The sequence below is a fragment of the Halichondria panicea genome, chromosome 4 (assembly GCF_963675165.1).
Source record: "Halichondria panicea chromosome 4, odHalPani1.1, whole genome shotgun sequence".
NCBI classification, from domain to species: Eukaryota; Metazoa; Porifera; class Demospongiae; order Suberitida; family Halichondriidae; genus Halichondria; species Halichondria panicea.
This window is the reverse complement of record NC_087380.1, coordinates 2,368,185-2,378,223: the sequence shown is the minus strand read 5'-3', so window position 1 is coordinate 2,378,223 and position 10,039 is coordinate 2,368,185. Positions and strand designations below refer to the sequence as shown.

At 39.9% G+C, this 10,039-nt stretch overlaps 3 protein-coding genes across 3 annotated transcripts; 2 read left to right on the top strand and 1 right to left on the bottom strand.

Annotated features, from left to right (window-relative positions):
• Positions 1 to 110: 110 nt before the first annotated feature.
• Positions 111 to 3,571, top strand: LOC135335104 (uncharacterized). Its single transcript, XM_064530522.1, has 3 exons — positions 111 to 249; positions 1,692 to 2,605; positions 2,792 to 3,571. Exons 1-3 carry the CDS (start codon positions 191 to 193, stop codon positions 3,466 to 3,468), a joined length of 1,650 nt encoding a protein of 549 aa, XP_064386592.1. The 5' UTR covers positions 111 to 190; the 3' UTR covers positions 3,469 to 3,571.
• A 3,127-nt stretch (positions 3,572 to 6,698) lies between these two features.
• Positions 6,699 to 8,576, top strand: LOC135335108 (uncharacterized). The gene is made up of 2 exons (XM_064530525.1): positions 6,699 to 7,727; positions 7,785 to 8,576. Exons 1-2 carry the CDS (start codon positions 6,812 to 6,814, stop codon positions 8,435 to 8,437), a joined length of 1,569 nt encoding a protein of 522 aa, XP_064386595.1. The 5' UTR covers positions 6,699 to 6,811; the 3' UTR covers positions 8,438 to 8,576.
• A 199-nt stretch (positions 8,577 to 8,775) lies between these two features.
• Positions 8,776 to 10,032, bottom strand: LOC135335129 (NADH dehydrogenase [ubiquinone] 1 alpha subcomplex assembly factor 2-like). The gene is made up of 7 exons (XM_064530560.1): positions 9,870 to 10,032; positions 9,528 to 9,614; positions 9,429 to 9,469; positions 9,302 to 9,376; positions 9,216 to 9,237; positions 9,118 to 9,159; positions 8,776 to 9,048 (listed from the first exon to the last, which is right to left on the bottom strand). Exons 1-7 carry the CDS (start codon positions 10,018 to 10,020, stop codon positions 8,951 to 8,953), a joined length of 516 nt encoding a protein of 171 aa, XP_064386630.1. The 5' UTR covers positions 10,021 to 10,032; the 3' UTR covers positions 8,776 to 8,950.
• Between the last annotated feature and the right edge of the window lie 7 nt (positions 10,033 to 10,039).

Genomic DNA, 10,039 nt, shown 5'->3' with positions numbered 1-10,039 from the left:
CAATGCTATGCTACAACATATTTGTAGGCCTCCAGTGGAAGCTTATGTTGTGGTTCTGCACAGATCTATATATACCGTGTTTTGCACATGCGCATAGGGTTATACGGTATTTATAGCTGTATAATATTCCATAAAGCCTAAGGCCCCACCAGAACATTTATTCTGTTTACAGTTACAACGGACAACAACCATGAATGACACTGTTAAAGAAAAAGCAAGTACCCTAGGAACATCCACAGCTCTGTTGAGGTGACTATAATTATTACAAAGTAGATCTATTGAGTCAAGCTCTGATTACACATTTGGTGCACCCACAGAAGCACTGTATTCGTCAATCGAGTCTTTAGAAAATTAATTAGATCTATTAACGCAATAGCGTAGAATTTGCACCTAACCTCTTGGGCACAGCTATGGGCCTTGAATGCCTTCATCGAACCATGTATACTATAATAGATAAATGGACGGTAGAAAGCATATAGCTACTAAGAAGTATTTAGCTATATATAGCTGTGGCCCACACTCAGTAATGCTAAGATTCATATGCCTGTACGCACTAGACTCAATGGAGGGTTGCATGTGTAGAGAGCATATAAAAACTACTAAGTACAGTAGGAAGAAAATTAGCCAAATGTTCTAGCTGGCCCCCCACCATTGCATTCTGGGAATTGTTGACAAAACCTGCATAGTGCTGCCTATATAGAAGCCAGTGAAGTATAACCAATTTCATAAGAATGCTGGGCATTATGAGTGTGGTGACATACTTTCACAGGTATTAATTTCTGCTACTTCTGCTATTAATTTTATGCGAATGAGAGTAAAATTGCAAAAATGTGTATTTGCAGATAATCGGAAAATGCAATGAAACCACTTGCAATTACATAATTTCACAACTTGAGTAGCAAAATGAGCTATTGGAAAATCTATACCACAATGAACGTCACCTTGTTGCATTTTGACCTCTGAGATCAAAGGAAACTCTGTGCCAATATCTGCCATATGGCACAGTTCAGATGGTGAACTGTGCCACTATCTGGATACTAGCTGGCACAGTATAGCTGAAGTTACCTAAAGCCCACTCTCCACCCAATAACCTGAAACGGTCCCTTTTAGTATAACACTGTTGCATTACTAGTTTGCCTAAGTCTATACATCATATAACCCTATGCCTCGGGCCTAAGTCACTGTACTGAGCCAATATATATCCCATGTGCACTCGTGCATGTGTCACAATTATTACTTATCTTAGATAATTATACAGGAGAAGATCTTAATTACTCCACGGATTCCGTATCATCCTGCTATATGTACAAACATTGCAAGCCGCTAAGTGCTGCTAACGTTATTCAATGAATATTATTAGATCAAAAGCGTTATCTGCCAAACATGTACAGAGCACTTAGCATAGAAATGTGGTAATGAGTCTGTAATGCGTAATAAGATACTCCATCTCCTGATACATACATGTACATACAATTTATGAGAGTTCATAGTAAAGCTTTGATTATGCAGTAGTACCATGTCTATAGATGCCTGTATTAACAAAAAGAACAGTGCAAATAGCCTCTGGTTCCCTTAAAAAGGGTTGAAAACCCCTCTTATAGTATCCTAAGCACTAACATACTGACAACCTATTAGACTACAATTAGAGTGTTAGTGTTTCTAATGACTTGTACACTATTACATCTCTGCAGAGGTGTTGCTGGGGGTGATGAAGAACATGAGATATTGGAATACTTCCCTCCGTGGAAACTTCAGGACTTTGGCCTTGGACGTGGTATTAATGGAACCGATCCGCAACCCTGGGTTAACAAGTTAACTCTCCAAGTTCGTGATATTGTTCGTGAAGATTTGAGAGCTAAATCAACCTCGAGTGAAAAACCGCAGAAGATGTTTAAGAGCAACTTGATAGGTACAAACGAGGGTGGAGTAGTGCATCACTTTGTTCAAGAGGTGACGAATATTAAGGAGCAGAAAGCCAAGCTGGATACTTCGATAACTGTCCCGAATTCCCCTGTGTCAGTAGGCATCGGTGCTGAAATGTCTCGTAGTTTAACCACCACTCAGAAAGCCATTGGACGTAGAGTGATCAATCGAACAGTATCATTCACAATGGAGTACAATGATGCTGCTGAAGAACAACTTGCAAGGCATATAATTGAGTGTACAGGGATTGGAGAAAAAGTCGTCAGTGGCTCATTCATGGAAACGTTAGAAGGATTAGAGAAGTCAGTACGTGAAGAACACTTCAAAAGATTTGTCGATCGTTACCGTATAACACACTATGTGAGCTCGATTTCACTGGGAGCAAGCACTTTCACTGTACAGTCAGAGTCTGAATACAACAAGTTAGCGAGTGTGGGTGGAAATATTGGTGTACAACAGATTGCACAAGCTAAAGTCTCCACTTCTTACGTCGATAAAATAATGAAGAAATCTAAAAATGTCCAAAAGGTTGGCAAGCTCAGAGAAAATGGGACTGTCGAGAAAGAGGCTGTAGTGGATGTGAAGATGGAACCAATCAGTAGCCTGTTTCAGAGTGATGAATTCCGTCGTTGTATGCAGAGTGTGCTGACAGCTTTCTTTCGGGAAAAGGACTATGGAAAAGGCAAGTAATGTACCTGTGCGTATATAGGGTTGCTCTATAGTGCTGTTTTGGTGTCCCTGAATTGTGTGCTTATTTTCAGTCATTTTGATGTGATATTGTCAGTGTTGGTTTATATGTTAGATGATCTCTATGCATGCACAGTTAGCAATTCGATCATAATCTCGTATGTCTTGTTGTTTCCAACAGAGGGTCCTTATCTTATCTCCTGCCATGATGGTACCATCTTTCTAAAAGTTGTACAAGATGAGAACGACCATGCTTTTGTCTATGCCACTACAAAAACCGAAGATGCTTCATATTTCTATATTGTTCTTACCGACGATGGCAACAATCCGTATGAATTCTATATAGGGTGGCAGAAATCCGAGGCTACAAATAAGCCTGGAACAATGCGATACTTGAACGCACCTCTCTCTATTTCCGGCTACAACAATGGCCCATTAACACTCGAAAGTCTGGGAAAAAAACAAAACAGCATCTTCTCTGTAAACAGCCGATTGATGGACTCTTTCTGTGGGCTACTTTTGCGTCTACAAGGCAGCAACAATGTTAATCCCGAGATATGGTTCAAAGGCTTAGAATCGTTTTTTATCAGATGCAGTAGGAGAAGATTTGGTGTTGATGGATATTTTGCTGTTCAGAGAAATGCAGGTCCTGCCAGAGAGCAGTATAGAACAATCTGCAAAGCTGATGCAAGTGATAGTCACAACCGGCATATTCACATGACATTTCAGCTCCACCCAAAAGACAAAAAAACAGACAATCACGATACGACTGTTACAATGAAAAATGATGAGACACAAGCATCTTCAAGAACTGAGATACAAGGTCATGAGCTAATCCAAGAAATTCAACATGACTAATCTGATAGACTAGCTAGAGGAGGATTGAACATACTCACTTAGTTTTCACACACTTTATGTAATGTATTTTTATATACCATTACACGTATATATGACAAACTCCTTTTACACTGAGTCATGTAATCTGATGTGCACATGCAATATGGCAACAGATAATTATACCAACAGCACAATTACAAAGACATTCCGTGTGTGTCTATAATACAGTTTTTGCCTATAACTTTCTTGCTGCCATAAGAGCATGCCTGTTCAATACATGACTGTAGATATTGGAATGGGAAATCCTATAATTTCCATGCATGCATGCAGCTTCAGCAATTTCTTTCCTGTGTGCATGTGTGTATCCTATATGACTCACTATAAAAATGATTATTGAACTTATCATACACACAGACCCACCAGCTATCCACCACACACATGGGGTTGATGTCACAGGTAGCTACCACAAAGCTGCTGTAGAATAATTATGTACACCCCTATACATAAACTGTAAATACATTTCCTCTTCACCACATCAGTTAGATAAAACACAAGGACAGCATGTTTCATTCAAAACTGCTATAGGCTGTATAGACTATCAAATTCAGCTTATTAATTAAAGTTCAAAAACCAGAACTGCTAAAGTTACTGTACTTCATCAGTAAGGAATCATGAATGTTGCAAAGGATATACCAAAGAAGATCGTGAGATATTGGTTTCGCCATGGAAACTGCAAGAGCTTGGTGTCGGACGTGGTGTCAATGGAACGGATCCACGACCATGGGTCAACAAATCGTCTCCAAATCTGAGATATTATCATGCAGCCTATTTCAAATTCCACTGATTCGTCTCAACAGTTACTCAAAAGCAGCTTGATAGGCACCAGGGGCGTAGCCAGACTTTTGAGACAGGGGTTTCTGCAGAAAAATCAGCGGCGCGATAGCGCCGCGAAATTTTTGTGGTCACGCCCACTTCCGGTACCACACCCTCTTGATTGGGGCACACCTACTGTTATTGACTATCTATTGTTCATGACTTTTTTACATGTTTGTGAGAAGCTAGCTAGCTATAGACGTAACATACTAGGCATGCAGGTGCCAATTGTGTATTGCTAGTCTAGCTGAGCAACAATTAAATGTCATTTACCTGAGAGGTTTCATGTGGCTGAGATTGTTCTAAACTTGTACACTTCCTGAATAAAGTTGTGCTTAGAGCTGAGTCTGAGAATACTGGAGCATTCAGGATTGATACTAGATCTAGAACTTAAGTCTTGGTCTTCTTTGTTTGAGGTAGCTAGCTAGCTGAGACTAACTAGCTGAGACAAAGCCAAAGTGAAACGCTTCACGGTGCTGCTCTGATTATTGATTTGCAGCCACGTGTGAAAAGATGGGCAGGGCTGCATGATTTCAATTATAGGGAGCCCTGCCCAATTTTCTCAGCAGCTCCTGGGGGGGTTTCTGGGCAACCAGGAAACAATGGTAGCTACGCCCCTGGGCACAAACGAGGGTGGAATGGTGCATCACTTTGTTTAAGAAGTGACGAGTATTAAGCCAAGCTGGATACTTCAATATCAGTGCCAAATATTATATGTAATTATGTATAGTTACCACCTTTATCAAAAAAATTCATTTGAGTATACACAGATTAATTATTATCTTCAAAACCCATTATTAATGATCGCATCACCAAATTTGCTCTACAAAGAGGGTAATTGTAGTGAACATTATACATTAGAAAATTTGGTTGTTTAAAAAAAAAATCTAAATCAATTTTAACATGTATCCCATAATCATTAATAGAAGCCGCACAACATACCATACATACGAAACCCTGCTACATAAGCTACAAGTTGATATTAGTGACACATCGGAAACACTCTGATCAAAAGTTATTTCTCTTTTACGTACAACTAAGTGAGTGAAATTGTCTGGGAAAACGGCAATATTCAGGTGGCCATACCCCAGAAGCTACAATAAATAACCCTAAATACTTACGTGTGTTATTACCTCACCGTACTCTATCTATGATATGAATTTTGAAGAATTCTGACAAGTCACCCGTTTAGATAGTGTTGAATTGGTATGGAATGGCCCACAGGCATGTTAATAATTGCACCAACTTGTATTGCAAAGTCTGATCCATGAAGATCCCATCACAAAACTTATACAAGCCGGGAAATAGTACATAAAGACTATAGGAATAAAGACGCCATTTTTGAGTAATGCTTAATTAAAGGTTACGATAATGACCTTTGACCCTTTAACGAGTGCCCACCCCCCTTTAAGCACGTCACCGGAAAGGTCATATTATAGGGAGTACGGTGGTACTGTTTTTATCTGTCATAATAATCATGGCAGAAGTTATGCTCTAAGAAGCAACAATGTTAATCCTGAGATATGGTTCAAAGGCTTAGAATCGTTTTTGATCAGATGCAGTAGGAGAAGATTTGGCGTTGATGGATATTTTGCCATTCAGAGAAATGCAGGTCCTGCCAGAGAGCAGTATAGAATCGAACAATCTGCAAAGCCGATGCAATTAAGTGATAGTCACAACCGCATACTTACATGACATTTCAGCTCTACCCAAAAGACAAAAAAACGGACAATCACGATACAACTGTTACAATGAACGAATGATGAGGCACAAGCATCTTCAAGAACTGAGATACAAGATCATGAGCTAATCCAAGAAATTCAACATAACTAATCTGATAGACTAGCTAGAGGAGGATTGCATGTTCACTTAGTTTTCACACATGCACTTGTATTTTTATATACCGTTATGTAAAATGACAAACTCTTTTTACACTGACTCAGAGTCATGTAATCTGATGTGAACATGGCAAGTGATCGTCTATACCAACAGCACAATTACAAAGACATTTGTGTGTGCATGTCTATATATAATACAGTTTTCGCCTATAACCTTCTTGCTGCCATAAAAGCATGCCTGTTCAATACATGTCTGTGTTCAATCAAGGGCGTATACGCCCTTGGTTCAATACATGTAGATAATGGGAGTGCATGGGAAATCCTATAACTGCCATTCAGCTTCAGCAATTTCCTTCCTGTATGTGTATCCTCCTATAGACTCACTAAAAGTGACTATTGCATATATAGACAAAACCACCTGCTATCCACACAGATGATGTCACCGGTAGCTACCACAAAGCTGCTGTAGAATATATACACCCCCATACATAAACCGTAAATACGTTTCCTCTTCCTTTTCCTTTACCACATCGGTTAGATAAAAACACAAGGACAGCATGTTTCATTCAAAACTGCTATACTAATAGGCTGTATAGACTCAGCCTATTAAAGTTCAAAAACCAGAACTGCTAAAGTTACTGTACTTCATCAGTATGGAATCCATGAATGTTGCAAAGGATACCGAAGAAGATCGTGAGATATTGGAAGACTTTCCGCCATGGAAACTGCAAGAGCTTGGTCTCGGGCGTGGTGTGAATGGAACAGATCCACGACCATGGGTCAACAAATCATCTCTGCAAATCCGAGATATTATCATGCAGCCTATTTCAAATTCCACTGATTCGTCTCAACAGTTACTCAAAAGCAGCTTGATAGGCACAAATGAGGGTGGAATCGTGCATCACTTTGTTCAAGAAGTTACGAGTATTAAGGAGCTGAAAGCCATGCTGGATACTTCAATATCAGTGCCAAATTCACCTGTGACTGTGGGTGTAGGGGCTGATCTTATTCGCAGCATGACCAAAACACAGAAAGCCATTGGACAGAGAGTGCTCAATCGAACAGTGACTTTCAAAGCTGAGTATCAGGATAATGCTGAAAATTTACTTGCTAAATACATTTTACAGAACGTAGGTGTTGAAAAGGAGGACAGTGAAACGTACTTGAAGAAGCTGAGAGAATCATCCAAACTGAAAGCAGAAAGTTATTTTAAAGCATTTGTTGATCGTTATCGTATCACACACTATGTGAGCTCTATCACACTAGGAGCAAGTTATTTCACTGTACAATCCGAATCTGAATACCACAAGGAGGCAGGTATCGATGGTGAAATTGGCTTCCAGCAAGTTGCTCAAATTAAAGTCTCTGCCTTTTATGTTTCTAAGTTGTTGAAGAAATCTAAGAATGTTCACGCTATTGGAAAGCTCGGGCAAAATGGGACTGTGGAAAAAGAGGCTGTAGTGGATGTAAAGATTGAACCAATCAGTAGCCTGTTTCAGAGCGATGAATTCCGTGATTGTATGCAGAGTGTGCTGGACGAATTCTTCCACAAGAAAGACTATGGAAAAGGTACTTAAGTTTATGTATTTTGTCTGTCTTCCCTAACCATATAATTATTGCTTGCAGAGGGTCCATATCTGATCTCTTGCAACGATGGGCTGGCTTTCCTAAAAGTTGTGCAGGAAATTCATGGACAAGCTACGGTCATGGCCACAACAAAAATTGAACAAGCCTCACAGTTTTATGTCATCCTCACTGATGAAGGTGACTATCCTTACGAGTTCTACATTGGCTGGCAAAAAAGTAAGACAGGAGAAATGCGATATCTGAATGCACCTGTCTCGATTACTGGTTATCATTGTGGACCTCTCACTTTTGAAAGCAGAGGAGTGAAAAATCACAGCCGATTCTCACTCAATAGTCGACTGATAGATTATTTCTGTGGTCTGTTTGTTCAAGGCAATGACAACATCAACCCTGACATTTGGTTCAAGGGATCTGAATCCTATTTGATCATGTGTAGCCGAAGAAGATGGTGTGTTGACGGCTTCCTAGCTGTGCAAAGAAACATTGGCTCTGAAACTGAAGAATATCGTACCACCAGTGTGTCGAATCCAAGAACTTATGATGGTGAGAATCTTCACATGACATTCCAGCTCCACCCAAGAAAAAAATGGAACGATCTGGGATACCCAATAATTAGTGAAACTCGACACCCTCCCAGTACAGAAGCAAGGAGCCTTGAGGTTGCTAGTACTGACTTAACAATCAATGAATGATTTTCACCATGCATAATTTCTATAGCTATTAAATAGTTGCACTAAAGTAAATATTCGTTTAAAGTTATATGCATGTGGTGTTCATGCATATTACACTGTATTATTGCTAACCAAAATTAATATTTATAGTGATATCCCCAATGCATGTACATGTACTCTACTATGCTGCACAAAGTTCCCAGAACCTCAAAAATATAATGTATAAAGTCATAATTTAATATTTGGTGACGCCATGACGTAATGACACATGCAGGCTATTAGCTTATATGTTACAACAGCTATAGGAAACACATGCATGTACGCATGCAGCTATTCGTCCCTATAAAAACAACCAAGTACCAACCATCGCAGGGTGGCTACCAAATCATTGAATGCAGATAAACTACAAAGTTTGATAAACCCATACATGCACCGAACATATTCTTTGTTTATTATTGCACAACGACATAATTATAGTTTTAACAAAAACAAGTGTGTGGACTGACTACACATGATTGCAATTATTGATAGTATCTATGGTTTCCATGACCCTGGAATGAATTCTTTGCCAGTACTGGTTGGTTTATCGTTGGCATCAGTCTTATAGGAGGGCGATGAGGCGTGATCAACAGCTGTAAGGTCAAAGAGGATGTGATGATAACATAGCTGAGATACAGTACTATAATTATTATAGTCTGTACCTTTGGTTGAGATTGACTGATGCTGTTCAGCCACTAGCCCCTCTGTATAGGTGTGGATATTTTGTAGAAGAAGTGTGTGTAATGCATTTCTAACTCACCAGAAACCTCTTTGTTTCTCAGCTACACTGGGCAAATATATTGGGAATTAAGGTGTAAACACATACATAATTATGATTGAGTTCACCTCAGAATCTTTCCTGTTAACGTTCTCCACTTTGTACTGGAGTATTTGCTTTTGTTGAACCCTCAATTCTTGTTCCTGCCATTGTAAATCTTTTACAGTTATTGTATATATCAGTAGGAGCACTTACCTCAGGAGTTGGTGGCTCGTCAGCAATTCCTCTCAGCCATCCTGCAAAATATTTAGGCAATTAATTCGAGTCAAGGCGGCACAGATAGCGAGAACGCACTGTCCCACTCGGGAGGCACTGTTTCCTGACTGTATTCCTCTGGTGACTGCATCTCATGCACCCTCACATGACGCTTCGGTCGACCGCCTAATATAGAGGGAGTCTGTATATTTTTTGCTTTATCTATGCTTCTCGGGAGTATCTAGTTTATAGTCTCCAATACTCAAAACAAATATTCACTTTTTCCGCCTAATGTGTTACTACACTAACTTTAGGGGGGGTAGTTGGGCGGAGTCCAGCCAACGGTTCGCTCATGCTTCAGAGCGCAGTGTTGGTTGGACTCCGCCCAACTAGGGGGGGGTGTCAGTTATTGTCTTATCACACTTTACAATAAGAAGCTACCTTCCAAGGCTCTTATCTGCTCATAGTACTGGTTCCCCCTGAGGTCCACCCCCACCAGCCTCACTTTAGACCCAACCCTCAGCAGTTTCTTCAGCCAAGACATAATCACACACACAACATTCTCTATATGAGAATTGGTAATGGTCATCATTCTCGAATGTTAACTCAAA